The sequence below is a fragment of the Seriola aureovittata genome, chromosome 12 (genome assembly GCF_021018895.1).
Source record: "Seriola aureovittata isolate HTS-2021-v1 ecotype China chromosome 12, ASM2101889v1, whole genome shotgun sequence".
In the NCBI taxonomy this organism is placed as follows: Eukaryota; Metazoa; Chordata; class Actinopteri; order Carangiformes; family Carangidae; genus Seriola; species Seriola aureovittata.
The window spans coordinates 17,791,992-17,810,092 of NC_079375.1; the positions used below are offsets into that span (position 1 = coordinate 17,791,992).

The window sequence follows — 18,101 nt, forward strand, 5'->3', positions numbered from 1 at the left end:
CATCGTTGTGAGGTTTTCAGGAAGTCAATACATTCAACAAACAAGATATAATGTGTTAATCAGTGAGTTTTACAAACGCCAGCCTCTATGCTAACCTAAGCTAACTTTCTCCTTGCTGTGGCTTCATTTACGTCTTACTTTTTGGAATGTAAGGAATGTAACGTTGTAGACCGTGTGTGTTTTAATTCGTTTTACATCTCTCTACAAGAAAACAATGGGTTTTCAGCTTAACACATTATTTCCGTTCCTTTCGTAAGGGTGAACATGTGTGTGGCTTAACCAGCCAGAACTTGGAACAGTTTTTAGGCTTGGACGATTCCCGTCAAATGCAGAGTTCATTAATGTCAAAGGCAGTCTTCCCTCAGTGTGTGATGTCTGATGGCTGCAGTGAAGTTTGGTTATAAGTGCCCCCTGCGCCCGCCGACCCCCCTCCTCCACCACAACGTCTGCTGACCCCTTCCCCCTCTGAACAAGCCCTTAACTGCTGGTCAAATCACTGATCACTGGGCCTTGACCACTGTCTATACGCCACCCTGGAATTAACACACACACACACACACACACACACACACACACACACAACACACACACACACACAAACACACAAACCAATTCTCCTTTCCCTCTCACTGCCCCTCCTCACTCACATACACCACCCAACCCTGCACCCCCTGTCCTGACCTTTAATTTGGCTAAATTGAATTTGGTTGTTTTTTTACCTCCACCCCTCTCTCTCTCTCTCTCTCTCTCTCTCTCTCTCTCTCTCTCTCTCTCTCTCTCTCTCTCTCTCTCTCTCTCTCTCTCTCTCTTTCTGTTTTTCTTTTGTTGTTTGCTCTGCAGGCTTGGCTCGTGCCACGACTGTGAAAGGCTGCATTAGGCAGCCTTACAAACAAACAGCAGAGGGATTTGGGTCAGCCGTAGATATAGTATGTTTGCTGACCAGTGGTCCAATCTTTTCTCTGCTGATTAACGTCTGTGAGGGTATTATAAGCACAAAAACACCTTGGAGAACTTGTTAGCTTGAATTTAAGTGTCAGAAGGTATTCAAACATGCCATTCATATCTTTAACAGTGACCAAGATCTTTCCTCAACCATTACCAAAGTAATTGCCAAATTTAGCCAAATATAAAGTATCCAATCAGAAAACACTCCTAATAACTTTCTAACAGCTACTTCTTTTAGCAGTTTAAAGTATTTTGGATGAGGGATTTTTGTCTGCATGTGTCTTCTAGACATTTTCTCGAGATAAGGGAAGAGTGTATGTTATCAATGCATGGATATTAGCTGAATCCTGTGATGGTTTGCCAAACAGAGCCAAGCTAGCAAACATTTGTCTGTTGTTTTGGGGTTGTTTTGTTTAAGCATAATTCCCCCATGAGTTTTCCTGCATTACATCCTCTCCCGTCATCCTTTTTAGCTCCAGCATTTTGCCAGTTAAGCTTGTTACGTCTCTCTGCTTACTACTTGATGGTGTCCACATCACTGCAAATTGGTTTAAGTTTGATTTGATGGCGGCAGGGAGGGCAGACAGACAAGTTGCTAGACAGACAATTACTGCAGGTGTGTGGCACCGACAGGTACTGAGGTCTGTGTGTGTGCGCGCGTGTGTGTGTGTATTTATGTCATATATGTGTGTATCAACAGTAGCAGCCTGTCTAAGCACACTTTTATCTGACATGTGATTTCCTATCCGTCTCCACTGCCGTGGCTCACTCCTGAGATTCCAGGCCAATTTACCCTCCTGTGACCAACCACTGTGTGACAGCCCTGTATGTGTGTGTGTGTGTGTGTGCTCTTGTCCCATCAGGAGGAATGTCTTAAGAACCAACAGAGCACAAAAAAGGTGAAGAAAAGCCAAAAAGGAGACACACACACACACATACACACGAGGGGGGAGAATTTAGGGAAAGACACCCCTGCAGAATTATCTGTCCTGTATTTTACTACAGGAAAATAAAAGCTTCCTCTGTCACTGCTCATTCACTCCCCTCAATCCTCACTAGCTCTTTTAACAGTTTAAATTAGTTGTAGGACACGTCACAGTTTGGGCGTAATGTGGAGGCACATGTGCATGTTTCTGAACTCTCACTCTCTGCTTTGTGTGTGTGTGTGTGTGTGTGTGTGTGTGTGTGTGTGTGTGTGTGTTGCTCTTTGCCCTTGATGAATTTTTGGCGTACTAGTGGAAGAGTCTTATTAAAAAAAACAAGTGTCCGGATCTGACTGGTTGTCACAGTTCAACACTGTAAGCATTCAACCAGCATGCACAGACAAACCCATACACGTACACAGACATGTGTATGCAAACACTAGCGCACACGCACACACACACACAAACACACACACACACACACACACACACGCACACACACGCACTCAAGAGCCTCTTCAAGCGACAAACTAGGGCAGTGCTCCTGTCATAGTCTGTCAGAATGGCATCTTTTCTGTTCTGCTAGTGTTACCAGTGTATATGAAATAGCAGAGTAGGCTAATGTACCTTCTGTCAAAAGGGGGTGGGGGGTCCAAAAAAATAAAAAATAAAATAAAGCAAGCTCATCGAGGTACAGTTCATCACATACAGCACGTGAATATTTTCATTTTGGTTTGGTTTTGCGCACCATCTGCCTTTTGAGCAGTTTTTCAGAGCATTTTTTAAAGGCTTTAGAGAATAAGGTTTTTTAAATAAACCATGCACATTCCTTTTTAAAAATCAGTTCACTAAAGCAGCTGAGCTTTGCAGCACTCGTCACATTACCTCCCTACTTGTGACAGCAGTGTAGAAGACAACTCATCTGTTATCTTCACTTATCTTTACCTGAAATTGGGTTAGATTTATCTCACATTGAGTCTGGCTTATTTATGAAAATTCATAGAAATACAGTGAGAACTTTTGATAAGTGAAGCAGATGTATTTTCTTGTTTGTCCTGCGTAATTTTTCTATATAGGATTTGCTTGGTTAATCTGAGCAGTCTCCCTCTTTGTATCAGTTATGTGAGAGAATATTGCACAGAGATAGATGATTAGAAACAGAACGAAGTGATGACAGCTGGTTTGTAATTTCTTCTTGTTTTGATCGAGACATGAAGACTTTGATTAAAGCTGACTTGATCTGACAATTTTCTGCATCGTTCATCGCAACATTCAGAACCACTTTACAATAAAACTACCCTTATAAAATATTTATAAATGGTTTATAATTAGGTTATCAGTTCGGTTGTTAACACTTTATAAATAATAAATAAATAATCAAAAACAAGACATAACACAGTTTTCATACACTGATGCAGGTTCACTATTCGGCAAGATCCAGTTAATGCTTACTACTCATTAATCTTACTAATGAGTTACTACCATTTATAACTGGTAAATGGAACCTTATTATAAAGTGTAAAACCCATCACCGTTTATTAACGCGTTACCAGTTATAAATAATAGTAAGTCATTAATAAATGGCGATGTGTTTTACACTTTACAATAAGGCACGCTTTTGCCAGTTTCAAATGTTTTTGACCGTTAAAATGCTGACGGTGGTTAATTGCTAGTAACTTAACAAATATGTGATGAAGCAGCAGGTACAAATGCTGGTTGATGGAGAAAACAAAGAAAGCTCAGTAACTAAGAGATATGAGGTTTAACAGCACAGAGAAATGTGGGCTCATTATTTGGCAAGCAACAAGTCACTGTTGGCCTTTTTATCTAATGTGTTACAACATCTTATAAATGATTTATAAAATGTTAACAAGCTAATTAATAAAATAGTTATAAACCATTCATAAATACTTTATAAGGGGAGTCTTATTGTAAAGTACTACTCATTCATACCAATGTCTCATACATATTTCACTGGTGTAAGTATTTATGATTCAACATATGTACTGAATGGCCAAATATGCCAATCAAGCAACAGCAAGTGGCACATCACAGTTTATTTTTACGGCGCTTCACACATTCGTTGTAAAGTAGCTAATGTTGTAAGTGTCCCCATTAATTTGCAAATCACTGACTAAACAGATTCTGTGGAATATATAGTATCGCAATGATAATTATATGGAATAGAGAGCAATTGCATATCTCTGTATAGATGATTGATGATTTGACTCCCCAACATTCCTACCACTCTGTTATTTGTGTTCCAGTCGAGGGTTTGCCCACTTTGGTTTCTGCTGAAATAAATGCAGCTGCATTTATTGCTCTGGTGTATTTTGACTTCTCCATCATTAAGGTAGATAATGGAAGAGGGAAGCAACAAACGATAACCAATTAGTCAGTGTCGTACGTGCACATCAGTGTATACATCACCATTTTAATGTTAACGACACATCTGCACACACAGATATGGATCAGTAGCCTCAGTGTTGTGTTTATATGCCACATGATGCCATTTATTTCTCTGCGCGTCCCACAGGAATATTTCATTTTCTTAAAACAGGAATGAGTGCTTCTGCGTTTACATGCACAAACATGTTAAAGTGATATTCCAAAAACCTGATCATGACCAGCAGCTTAGTGTCTATAAAAATACTCACAGTGTTGTTAGAGCTGTGAATGATTATATTTCAGAGCTGATTTGTCAGTTTAATTATACTTCTATCAACTTTGTTTTTCACTTTAAGGGAAAATGATATACAGTTATTATTTTTGTTATACTTTCATTCACAGTTTTTATAATTTAATTTGTGTAAGTCAGACGACTGATGATCCAGACACTTAACTACCACTTAGCCATGCATGTCAATACGTAATTGAATTTTTTTCATGTGTTTCAGAGAATCAGCTTTTAGCATCAGTGGGCTGCTCCTGTCTATCACTCATTTGTACAGCTATAGGCTACTGTGTAATTATACGGATCGAGGCTACTTAATATAACTGATTTTAATCTGTGTAATTTAGCTCAGCCCAAAGTGGAATTTAATTCTATGTGTGTTGAAATGTAGAGGATCAACATAACATTTCTCTGATCAGAATGGAAAGCAATGGAACTGAATCAAAGGAGAATTGGGATTAGAATTTAATTTAAGTCCATTGAATTATTCTTAGAAACATTTTGCAGACAGCTACCACACTTGAAGAAAAATAACATTTTTACTGTGAAATCATGCCAGATTTCACCTCATCTAACCCCCCCAAAAATTGCACTGAAAAGTGAAATTGAAGTATTGTACACTGGGATAGGCCTGCTTCAGGGAAAAGACACCGTCCATACACAAAAAGAGAAAATCTGAAGTATGAATACAAATGCGGTGTTGTTATAAAAACACTTCCTCTAAATGCACATGCCCTGAAATGCAGTGACATCTGATCTATAAGTATAACTATCAATTATGAAGGACAACCTATCTCACATTTGTATGGTCAAACAAACCACACGATAGGATCGGGAGCATATACAGTAACAGAGAACTTCAATAAAATGAGCAGAGCATGAGGGCGCAGATGGAAAGAGAAAACTAGAGGAAAAAAAGACGGACTGAGAGCCTCTGGTGGTTTGTGGATGAGTGGAGAGAGGACTGATGAAAAGACAGCGAGAGAGAAAGTGTAGCAGTCTTGGTACGACACCAGTTTCTTCCTAAAGTTCAGAGCTCAACTCTTCCCACTCCTTCATCCTGCTCTCCATCGGCCCGTTTGTTGCCCTGACAACACTCTCACTCATTGAACTACACTCTCAGTGGAGTGGAAGCCGGGAAGCTCTGTGTGTGTGGTGCTACTAATACTGAGATATTGGGTGTGTATGTGTCTGTGTGTACTTGTGTGTGGTTGTATATTGGAGCAGAGTAAGTTATCTTGAGGAAAGCTTTGCAAGCTGCAAGGCTTTGTTTTACTAAAGCAGGCTGTTAGCCTCTTTTGTTGTCTTAAAGAAGAGATTTCAGTCTCAGCGGTACTGTGTCTCTGATGAATATAAAGGAACAGTTCAACATTTTGAGAAATACACTTACTTTTTTTTATAGAAAATTAGAGGAGATGATTAACCTCACTGTCTTTTTAAATATGACGTATTAGCAGGAGATGGTTTAACCAAGCTTAGCATGAAGACTGGAAACAGGGGCAAACAGTTAACCAGCTGACCTGCACCTAGGCTAGTTGTTCCACCCGATTTCAGTCTTTATGCTAAGCTAAGCTAAAATAAACAGCTGCTGGCTGTAGCGTCATATTTAGATGAAAGAAATATTGTATCCATATTTTATGGATATGGATGCATAGATTTGTTTGTTTGTTTTTTTATGTTGTCATCCTTTATGTGTTTGTCTTTTGTAATTTATATATATTTTTTTTTTTTTTTATCTTTGTGTGAATATGTTGTTTTGTTTGTTGTAAGAGACAAATTCCAAGCAACTGTGTTGACATGGCAATAAAGTAATTTGAAAGTAATTTTAATTTGAAAGTAATAGTGCACTTTGTATTTACAACTAACATTATAAAAAGTAAGAGTATTGCAACTTCTTATAATTTAATATTCATTATTATATTCTTATTACTTTTTAATATCATGTCCTACTCACTTTCTATTACTGAAAGATGTTCTTTCACGAGAGGTTCTGTAAAGTGGATTACTGTAAAGTGTAGCTGTCAGCATTTTCAAAGCAGGTTATCGGGTGTTGAGGGACATAAAACCTCAGTGAAAATTGGTTTAAACTGACTGGGACCTTTAAAAGAAAATCTTATATTTATCGTCATGAAGAAGTAAAAACAATGAGGCCTATACATGCAGGATCAGCATGTTGAAGGTGGTGTCAGCAAAGCCCTTCATTATCTACCAAGTCCACTGATTCATTTAATATTTTTCTATTCTGAGTAGAAAAGATCTTAAGAGCTCATTATGCAGTCACATATTGTACTCTATATTGAGTCTGTGTGGTGGTCTTATTGTGCAGGCTTTTCTTTTTGTGGCACTGGCACCATCTTAAAGTGTGTGTTTGTTAGTTTTGTGTGTGAGTGTGAGTGTGTGTAAGCATCTCTTTCTCTTTGTGTGCCAATCTGGCTGTTGGCAGCGCCGTTTGATTCTTGGCAGGTGGATCACAGCTTCTTGCAGCCCAGCTGAAGCAGTGTATGCCGACCAGAGAGACAGAGACAGAGAGAGAGAGAGAGTAGCAGAGAGAGCAGCAGAGAGACATAAACAGTCAGAGAAGGAGAGAGAAAAAGAGAGGAAGACAGAGAGAGACAATTACCCCAGAGGGAGGAAATGGGAGTGAGAAGAAAAATAGACAGACACAGAAGGAGATGGAGAGACAAAGAGATTGAAAAATGTTTTGTCATTTCTGCACATGGTTGTGTAAGTAGGTGCAGTTTCAGTGGTGTACTGTATTTGTACAAGAATCTCTGATGTACAATTTCACACCCTCCACCCCCTTTTTCCTCCTCATCTTTCATTCTCAAAATGTAAACCTCACAGTTTGGTGCTTAAAATCAATAAGACAGCGTGTCTCTGTGTAACCCAACAACTCTCACAGTAATCAGGTCACATGTGCCTGTGTATAGATCTGTGCATTTAAATCCTCTGATGAAATCTCAGGAAATATTGTCCATGTGTGATTTTTTTGTGTGTGGTATTTTTAGATAGAAACGCAGGGGAAAGCCATGTTTGTATACAGATTTTTTTGTTTTGTTTTGTTTCCACTGTTGTCACTGAGTGCTCAAATTTGTAAGGTGCTCCACTGTGAGTATGAGATGTCATGTTTAGCTGCTCATCAACCTGGAGATTGTGTATGTGTGTGTGTGTGTGTGTGTGTGTGTGTGTGTGTGTGGGTCTTAATGTGTGTAGATGTGGGTAAATGTGTGTGTGTAAGAGAGAGACTTGTCATTAGACCGAACATGAGCCTGGCCTGAGTGACCTAGTGATGAGCTTGGTGTTTTTGTTCCGGGCCAAAGCCGGCCTGGCCCAGGCTTAGATTTCACACACACACACACACACACACACACACGCACACACACACACACACACACACACACACACACACACACACACACACACACACACACACACACACACACACACACACAATTTAGCCAATTCCCCTGAGAAAGAGAACAGAGAGAGGGAGATAGGGTGAAAGCATCATTTGTTTGGGGGAGAAATGTATTTTCATAATTTCTCTGTTTTCAGCCTCTCTTTGACAACAGACACAAAACACATATAGCACACATGAACACACACACACACACATATATGTATATAGCCTATATGCATACTGGCTGTGTCAGCACACAGGAAGCTATAGCTAATACATAATTGATGAGTCTAGTCATTGATTACAAGTGATAAGTGGTATTGACAGGAGGTGTGAGGAGGAGAGAAAAAGTGTCAACGTGTAGGTTTATGTATGTGTGTGTTTTCCCAGTGGGCTGGAAAATGGCTTTAGAATATGTAATGGCTTCTGTAACACTTTGGCTTACTAGACAGTTCTGTAAGGGAAGTTTCCGCCTAATGAGTGAATCCACATGCAAAAAAATGTCTTAAAGTAGCTATTTGTAAGTCTTGCTATTGCTACATTGCCAACGTTAGCATTAACAGCTGTTTACTCACTAAGTCTAGAAGAAACGTTGCAAGTTCAGCATCAAACTTTATTCCTTTACTCTGCAAGTAATGTGTCCAGTGGTGGTAAGGAACTGTTTTGTTTTGTTTCTACTGCAGTTAGTGTGCTAACCAACTAGCCCTGACCCGTCTCCTCACCTTCCAGTAAAATAGTCACTATAGTGTCCAGTCTGCCCTGAAGATGTAGCACCGATCAGCGGACGCATTATAAACTTTTTTCTTGTAAAAGCAATGATGGCTGCGTATTTTACGGCTTAGCTCTCGGGGTGTCCAGCCTGGCAGATAGTTTTGGTTTTATTAGAAATCTCTCCTTTGAGATTTCTGCCTCAATCCACAATACAACAGGGGGCTGGAATTTCATTTATGGTGCTCACAATTTTGGAAAATAGCTCAACATTTTGGGAACTGTGTTTCAACTTTATTGAAGCCCACTTGATAAACATAAAGAGAAAAGAGGAAAAAACAGAAAGAGCGGAAGCAACAGAGAGAACATTATTAAGATCAGATCAGAACACACAGTCACACACAAGGCCAGTGCGAACGTTACTAGCTAACTACTATGTACATTGTGTAAAAGAGAGTGAATATAATGAGATTGTTCAGCAGCCACACGTGTGAATAACATGCTACCAACAACATCTATACTATAAGGACCTCCTTCCTTGGTGGAAAGAAGTTCCGGTGCAAAATTACCATATTGAGGCCTGTGTGTTTTCAAAAGTAAGCATGACAATATTTCTGGAAAGACACACTAGAGCTGAATCTCAGTGAAACTTTTCACTGTTTTAAGTCCAAAAATGTTCTGTTCACCCCACCGCCGTACCCTCCAAATATCAGCAGAAAAATAAAAGCAAAACTATCTCCCAGCCTAGATAAGACTGAAGGGAAGTAATTTTAAAAAGGACCAGGTTGTACTCACTTGTACTCCTCGTGAAAAACCTGAGAAGGTACAACAGTAAGTCAGAGTCACAGAGAATATAATTGGCATAATTGGCTGTATGTGAAACAGACGATTGTACAACGTTTCACAAACCTGTTGATAGGTACTTCTTTTATCTCTGAGCAGAAATATGAGAGTGTGTGTGAGAATGTGAGTGTGTTTGTGTGCACGCTCTCTGTTGGGCCCTGAAATCACATATTATTATACTATTATGTCCTATTTCTGTACGCCACTCAAATGCTCATGAACTGAGGAAAGCAGTCTAAATGGTCTTTAGTTTCTCTGAATACACACATGGGCTGGAAGCTGCCTCTGACCTTTTGCTGCTCAACATCTCTCCTCCACTGTTTCTGTCTCATCCCTCTCATTTAATCTATCTCTCTCTCTCACCTCGGCTCTGCTGTGCAGCCTCTCTCTCTGCTTCATTACACCAAGTGCGCTATTTTCTAGCTGTTTTCTCACGCAGGCGCTGCTGTGTGGGTGCAGGCGCACCCAGACACGCGCAGATATGCGTGCCATTACACGCGCATACACATATATACACACACTAATGCAGCATGACATGCCTCCCTGCTGTCATGGTGTGCTGAGCGGAGGAGAACGGCTGGGATTCAGTTAGGGCTGATGAACAGCATGAGTGCGAGAGGAAGAGAAAGAGAGGGGAAGCCAGGAAAAGAGGAGGTCGGACCAATTTTACAGTTCCTTTGTTATACCTACAGGCAGTATGGATACACAGAGGGGATTGTAAACAGGCACTTTGTACCTCTTTCAATTGAGTGATTAGTCTCATTTGCATTCAGGAGGGCAAACTCTGTTTTCTTCTTACTTTGGAATAGTTTTTCCAGGTCACCGCTGGTACCTTATAAAAATCAGAGGTGCTGTTTTAAAGTGATGCAGCCATTTTCAATTGTGTCAGGTCAGTGACTCGGGATGTCTGATCTGAGATCTGTGGATTGACAGCACAGGTTCAAAGATTTCAATAGCGGGAGGATCACCTTAGGAGAGCAACGATGTGTGTGTGATTGAGAGAGAGAGAAGAAAGAGAGAAGCAGCAGTCTCTGCAGATGGATACTGATTAAATATTGATGGTCAGCGGTGTTGAAGGCATGATTAGGACCTGACTGAGCCAAGCCTCAACAATCACACACACACATACACACACACACACACTAACAAATGACACACATGCGCACACAGGTGGAGAACCTTGCTCCAGAGTCTGAGCAGGTTTTCATTATGCCTCCCGCTGGTCAACCTGCCACCTTCTTCTCCTCACTTTTCATTCTCACCTTCCTGCATCCTCCCTCCACTTCCTCCTGTCACACAGGAGATCGCACACAGGAAACGTGCAATACGAATCATATGTGCATTCATCCTACTTTTGCACTTTGTCCTAGATGACATTTTCCTCTTAAAGTGATATATTCCAACAAGATGTTTTTTCTAGTTGTGGTATTAAACAATTTTTAGGCTGGAAAATTGTTGTAAAACGCTTGTAGAAAGGGTTGTTTCATCTGTCACTGACTTATTATGTCATCCAGCCATGGAGATAGTTTTAGTTTTATGTCCCCAGGTTTTGAGATATCAATCTCCAGAACTAATGTCTGGATAATCCACAGACTGTGTTGTCAGCAGTTTTTAAAGGGACTATTTCTTCAGTGGAGTTGTATGAGAAGTGTTCAGAGAAAAGGAATTTCCGGAGTAAATGGGACGAGATAGAAGTTACAGCTGAATTTGTTTACCTGCGTTTTTTTTTTTTCATTCTTTGAGCACCACAAACGGGATTCAATTTCCCTCCACTGTGTTTGGCTGGCAGAAATCCCAGAGAGTTATATGTTTAAAAAAAAAAGGCTGTATACATAAGGCAGGTAAGAAAATGTGTTTTTTGAAAATTGGGTGAATTGGCCCTTTGAAGGAAAACATGGATCGGAGTGATCTTGGATTCAAAGTGTGAGAAATGTGAAATGTTAACAAAAACCTCTCAAATCCCTCTCCTGCTCTGAAATCCGGTTCCAGCCAATGACTGGGCTTGGATAAAATGGTTCTGACCATTATAACAGCTTGAGGTGCACAGTCCAACATGTGTGTGAGAATGAGACAAAAGCATTATTCTCACAAAAAAAAAATCATATCAGATGTTTTATTCATTCCGAAGACATGCCAATATCGAAATCCATTTTACCCACTTTTAATACGTAAAACCTGAACACAGTGTCCTTTCTCCCTCAACAACACAACCCTCAAAACAAACATTTTTCAGGCCTATGGAGCTCGAGAGGTTGATACTCAAAAGAGAGAGCGGTATTTGGTGGAGAAAATGTAAATGTAACTGTAAAATATACTCTTGCCTTAGTGTCTTGATGCCGTTTCACTGACTGACTTTGTGTCCCCTTGAACCATAGCAGCTGCAGCACAACCACAGTAATCTTAAAGTTGAAATTGTAGGTTTACCACTGCTTGTGATGCCACTGCTATTGTACTGCAGCGCAACAAAAGACACCTTTGTATAAAACATGAAAACATCTCGGCGTCTCTTTTATATGGATGGTGGAGGGAGGTTTACAACATGATGTTATGAGATGCATTCAATTTCCTCACACTGCATATTGTAACATTATCGTGACTTTAAGGAAACGGAGGCTGAGAAATGAAACGTGACTCGCAGTCTCTTCGGTATGTGTAAGTTAACGTTTTTGTTCTCTGTGTTCTTGCAGTTACGTTGCTGGACTCCATGTCAGCTCTGGCCGACCTGGGCTGGGAGGCTTACCCTAATGAGGGGGTGAGTATATGCAGCACACACACGCACGCGCACACACACACACACACACACACACACACACACACAAAAACAAACAAAAAACATCCTCTCTTTACGCCGGAGCTGGCAGCAAAAGTATAAATCTGATCACAACTAGCGGGTCGTGTTGACATGCTTTATTTTCAGGGAACAGGCAGGGACTCAGAGCTAGCAGCAGCACTGGAGCGTGTGTTTTAGAGAGCACTGGGTTCTTGAGCGCTCCTTGCTAAATCGGGAGTCTGCAGGGGGAATTTACAAATTATTTCTGCTGCGCTGAAAACGCTGTGGCACTGGAGCCTCCATTTCTTACAGGTTGTGATTTTTTTGGGCGATGGAGTGAAGGGACAGTGTGGAGGGGTAAATATTCTTACGTAAGAGGACACCGGTGTGTACATGCTGGTGTCGTTTCCATGTATGCAGGGGGTTACGCAACTAGCCTTTTACATGTATAGGGACCAGGGGAGTCTGGAGTGCAGCCAGCACGAATCAGGAAATGACAACAGAGAAGTGAGAGGAGAGGAAGAGGGTGAGAGCGCGGAGAGGAGGAATGACAAAGTTGATTCAATAAAGAAGTAAGAGCGGGTTCTGTACGTCACTCTAGCAGTAGAGCTGTTGAATGGCGCTGAATTAATTCTATTTCCCCTTGAGTCACGCACTTCCTCTCCACCATTCAGCATCGGTGTGTTAAATTGCAGGATGCCACACGCGGTTTCATGGTTGTGCGCAGCAGACAAGAGGCAGCTGAAGTGAGCAGCGCTAAGCAAGGTTGTTTTCTCAAGCAATCAAGGGTATCAGGTTCACATATTTGAAATGCTCCGATTGTGTGGCCATATTGTGGATGTTTGTGTATGTTCGTTTTGTCTCCACTGAGGTCCTTATAGAAAAGCAGAATGTGTTCCATCTGTGGCTAAGCCAAACGGTTCAATCTAATTTTGAAAACCAGAGTAAGCAAGTTAGTCTTATTGAAAATATGGTTCAGTTTGGGGTGGCTTAATCATGGCCCGGAAAAGCACATGTGTTGTTAGTTTGCCCTCAAACAAATGTGTTGGCTAGAAAGTTAAATATATACAATAAACTCCATCGTGTATATCTTTTTTCATGAACTGTCAGTATAGTTCGGATCTGGCGTCTCCTCCCTGAGTATGTACAGGAACTGAGAGGAGATTGGCTCTATGGGCCTCCACACAACTCCTCTGTTAAATAAACACTACAACTGAGACATTATAAAAAGAAAAGCATTTTGTTTTGTTTTAGTGCTTTTTACTTTCAGGTTTTATCAGCTGCTTTATCTGACAAAGGAAATTATTAAATTGGTTAAAGCTGGTAAAGTCTTTGTTCTGGCGGTTGTTCTCATTCTCTCTGTGTACATGAAGCCGATGTTATCGTCCTCCTGGATAAACATGATCCTCCCTCTTTGTTCTACTATCCACTGTCAGATAGAAAGACAAATTCAAAAGGCTAAATTGTATGAAATAAGCAGCTGCATCTGCTTCTTAAAAAAAAAAAAAAAGCCCACACAGTTTTCAGTTTTCAGTTAGCTATAAAAGTTATGTTTGTCATAAACAGCTAGAAGGCAAACAAGCTTAAAGCAACACAAAGCAAGTGAAGCTGAAGCAGCATAAACAAACAGGAAGAGACAAAGTGAAAGCCAGGCAAGGAGATTGTGTTATATGCGCCCATCTTTAAACATCACTGCAACTTTTTATAGTGCCACTTTAATTGTGACATCATTTCTATAAAAATTGAACGCGCGGAATCAATATTGTTCGAAGCCTCTGTCTCACATCGGTAGTTCCCTCAAAACTCAACACCATCCCAGTTTTTAATTCTCCATTTGAAACACAGGTGCTGTATCAAAGAAACAAATTTAAGAATACATTTTAGGAGCATAATAGCCTATGCAGTGTCATGTTAATGCTTTATATCTGTTGTCCATGAAGCTCTCATGATTTGACCTAGGCGAGGTACGTCGTCATCAGCACACATTCTTGTCTGCTGACTCGTCACTGACACACACTTTATCTTCTGGGCTAAACAAATTCTTATTGTGTTTACATGGGCATAAAGTCCAGTTTAATCACAGAGCTACGCCAGGTCATCCACTCTTCCCCTGTGTCCTCATGCAGAGGATAGCTGCAAACTCTTATTGTGAAGCACCTACAGGAAATCTAATGTGTTTTTTGTCACCAAGGTTGCTGAGCTTTTATTTTTGCTCTTCTTCATTAAAAACAGAGCAAAGCAACAGGATGCTGTTTGCTCAGTAGCTCAGTTTTAAATACTGCACGAGAAAAAAAGCAGAAACAGGGAGCCGTTACATCAGGGGTGGCTGAGGATAACAAGCTGTTACTGTGGGCAACCTGTATCGAAAAATAAATGAATAAATAACAAAAAGCATCAGGGGCTCATTTTTACAAGATGATCCTTCTACTAGCCTTCTTGCATCATCATATAAAACCTTTGTAAATGTATCTCCTTTTGTGCCATAAAACAAGCCCGCGAATTTCTAGTTAAATCTAGCTTGGTGGCGTACACCATAAAAAACTGTAGAGACGAATAGAGGCTGCCAATCCTGTTGGCAACAGTACTGTTTGTTTATCATAATTATATACAAACTGCATGTCTCCGATGCTCAGAAATGCTCCTTGGATCTAATGTAAAGGAGAAGAGAAGGGACAGAGAGTGATAGACTGAGAGGGGGAAGGTGCAAGGGCTGTGAGAAGGTCTTTATGTTTCATATCAGGGGGATTATCCAGTTGACCTTTGCACTTTAAACCTGTGGACTGGACTCAGCGAGGGGCAATTCCCACCAATGTGAGACCACTGTCTACGTGAATTAGTCAAAAACCACACTTGACCCCCGAGGGTCACGCTTAATCCAAGCCGTGCAGGGCCGGATGTGCCTGAGACTGAGCGGAGCGACCCACTTCTGTCACCGGGCAGGGGTGTTCCTCGTGAGGGACACAAAACAGATACGTCTTAATGATGTTTGAAAATGGGAGGCCCTCGCAGCATCTCGACACCCCCCCCCCCCCCCCCCCAGAGGCTCCATAACCCCCACTTCTCTTTCTTCATCTTCCATCTGTGTTTTTTTCCTCTCCTCTCGCTCTCTGCCCCCTCCCACCCCACCGTCCTCACTAAGCCAGAGCTTGTTCCAGCGGTTGGAGGCCAATTATGTCCTCGTAGGTGTACCCATCAGATGATTGCAGAAGGGGGGATATTATGTTAAGCTGGTGAATGGTTGAACTTAAACCCCGATCCGACGTCTCTGCTTCACTTCAAAGCAATCAAGCGGGCTCTGTGCTGATTGGCCGAGGTGATTGAGGGTTCAGGGAGGAGGGTTTCATTCTGAATGTTAATTAGCGTTTCAGTCTGAACCAAAATAGGCAACAGTTTTCATTTAGTGTGTGTGTGTGTGTGTGTGTTTGTGTTTAGGGAGTACATTTCCCTTCTTTTGGTAGGTGTGCTCTCAAGTGGCTGGTGTATCATTTGCAAACATGGAGGCGAGCAGGTTGTTTTCATGATCATAAACACACCTGTGCGTTACACCAGCTAAAAGTGACAATGAACAGACTCGCCATCAAGGGAAATAAGTCACTCACCAGGAAGTGGCAGTAATCCAGCCACTCCAAACTCTGCCTACAAAGAAATAAACAAAGACATCATAAAGCCCTCTTTATCCCTCAATGACTATTCCCATAAATGCTTTAATCACCACCCCCTGGGGACTCAGCTTTGTGTGTGTGTATGTGTGTGTGTGTGTGTGGGTGTGTGCAACCGTCCTGTGATGTCCGACTGGTCCCAGCTCTGCACAGATGGGTCTATTTAGCTGCCAGGCGAGCCTGTAATTTACCAACATTCATTCATCTCTCTCCTCTTTTCTCTCTCTTTCTCCCTCCGTCTGGTGTTTTGTTCTTTTAATTGAATCGAATGTGGTTGATCACAATGACTCGAAGTTATTGTGTGCGTACAATGTCAAGCGAGACTCCAGTGATACATCCCCTTATATGTAATCTTCAAACTCTGAAGTGGCTATCAGGGACATTTGTGTCAGCTGACTGCAGCAGCTTTAACAGTCTCCTGCCTCTTCTCCTTCTTTTCTCGGTTTCTGTAGTAGAGTGACTGTTGGGTAAGGAATCAAGAGAGAGCTGGTTTTGTTCGAGCTCCAATTCATACACAGTAGACGTTTCAGTAGAGGCTGTGGAGATTAAAAGCATCTGAGTGTGTGAGAGAGCCAGTGAAAGTGCGCGTGAGTCTATGTGAGAATGTGTGGGGTTTTCTTTTTTATGTGGATCTGTTTTAGTGCTCAGGACTTGGAGGTGAACTGCGTCGAGCTTTTGCCGGGTTGTTGGGCCGTCACATCAGATTAACCTCAAGAATCCAACCTTAGCTTGGACTTGTCTGAAAATCTCTTTGCCTTTTTTTTTGCTGCTTTCTCAGCATTTTATTAGCCTTTCTTCTCTCTTTTCTTTATCTCTCTTTCTTTCTTTCTCTGTGCCTCTTGCTTCACCTACAATTCTGGTTTCATTTGAATTTTAGGACACGTTAGGGATGACAGGCTGTTACTTCTGTGGGTCTTGTTTTGTGTGTGTGTGTGTGCTTCAGTGAATGCAAGTGTGTATACACATGCGTGTATACAGTATGTGTTCATACCATGCATTATGTGTTTACATGGTTGGACGACTGTAAGGTGATATGTGTTCATCACTCGGGAGCTTAAAGCTTCAGTATTAAGATGATGACAGGAGCTCAGAACAAAGATGGTGGTCCTCTCATCCCTCACCACAAACTAGGACTCATCCAGTTTGTGTGTGTGTGTGTGTGTGTTTTCATGAAAATCCAGTTAGCTTCCCCTTGAATGGATCAGATATCTTGAGACTGAGACCGCATTGGTTTATTTTCCGTTTCTTTAAGGAATAGACATGTTCTTTCTCTTATGTGTGTGTATGTGTGTGTATGTGTGTGTGCGCGCGTGTGTGTGTGTGCGTGTGTAGATAGAAATGTTTTCCTGCTCATGCGAGAAGTGTTCTCAATTACTGCCTTAGTCAGAAGTGGAAACAGATGGTAGCAGATGACGGGAGACAAAGTAGCTCTGTCCTACCTACTCCTTGCTCTCTCTCTCTCGCTCCCTCTCTCTCACTCCGTTTCTCTCTCTCTCATACACACACACACACACACACACACACTCTTAAGAGCTAAATCACCCATTCACTTAAGAAAAACACGCTCACTCTGTGCACACGTGCAACACAGACAAAGACAGTCCTTCAGTCATCTTGACACAGATCATCACTCATATTCATCCAGACATGAAAACAGAACACGCAGGCTTAGGCGTTGGTTTTCACTAAACCACAGTTCATTGAACTCGCGCCCAGTTTCCCATAAGCAATATTTGGACTGAGATCTCCTTTGTCCATTGACTACTGATGGAATAGGATGATCTTGCTGCTGAGTGGTGCTGAATGTCACTCAACCCTGGTTGCACGTCCACTTGGACTTTGAATTTAAATTTACGCCCTCCTTCGCCTCTCTTTACCCTCCTTTTTTTCACTTTCTTTCACACCTCTCTGGCATGTTTATTGCTATTTTCTTTCATCTTCCCTTCTCTCTTTCCTCACTTCTTCCTTCCTTACCCCTTTTCCAGCATCCGCTGCTTATCCTCTCCATCTTTCTCTCTGCTTTCTACCTCTTTCCTTTTCTTCATCCCACTTCTTTCTCTTGCTCTTCATCACAAAGTGGCATCTAATAAAGGTGGAATAAATGTGGAACAATCATATTTAATGAAGATACTGTATCTTTCTAATCTAATAGACCAACTTTGCTCCCCCCCTCCTTCCT

At 41.3% G+C, this 18,101-nt stretch overlaps 1 protein-coding gene across 3 annotated transcripts in view; it reads left to right on the forward strand.

The window, feature by feature from the left end:
• Positions 1-18,101, forward strand: part of epha4b (eph receptor A4b) — an 88,443-nt gene that overhangs the window by 4,841 nt on the left and 65,501 nt on the right. For all 3 annotated transcript variants that reach the window (XM_056391066.1, XM_056391067.1, XM_056391068.1), the window contains exon 2: positions 12,181-12,245. In XM_056391066.1, the coding sequence (XP_056247041.1) occupies positions 12,181-12,245 (65 nt within the window). The remainder of the gene's footprint in view (positions 1-12,180; positions 12,246-18,101) is intronic.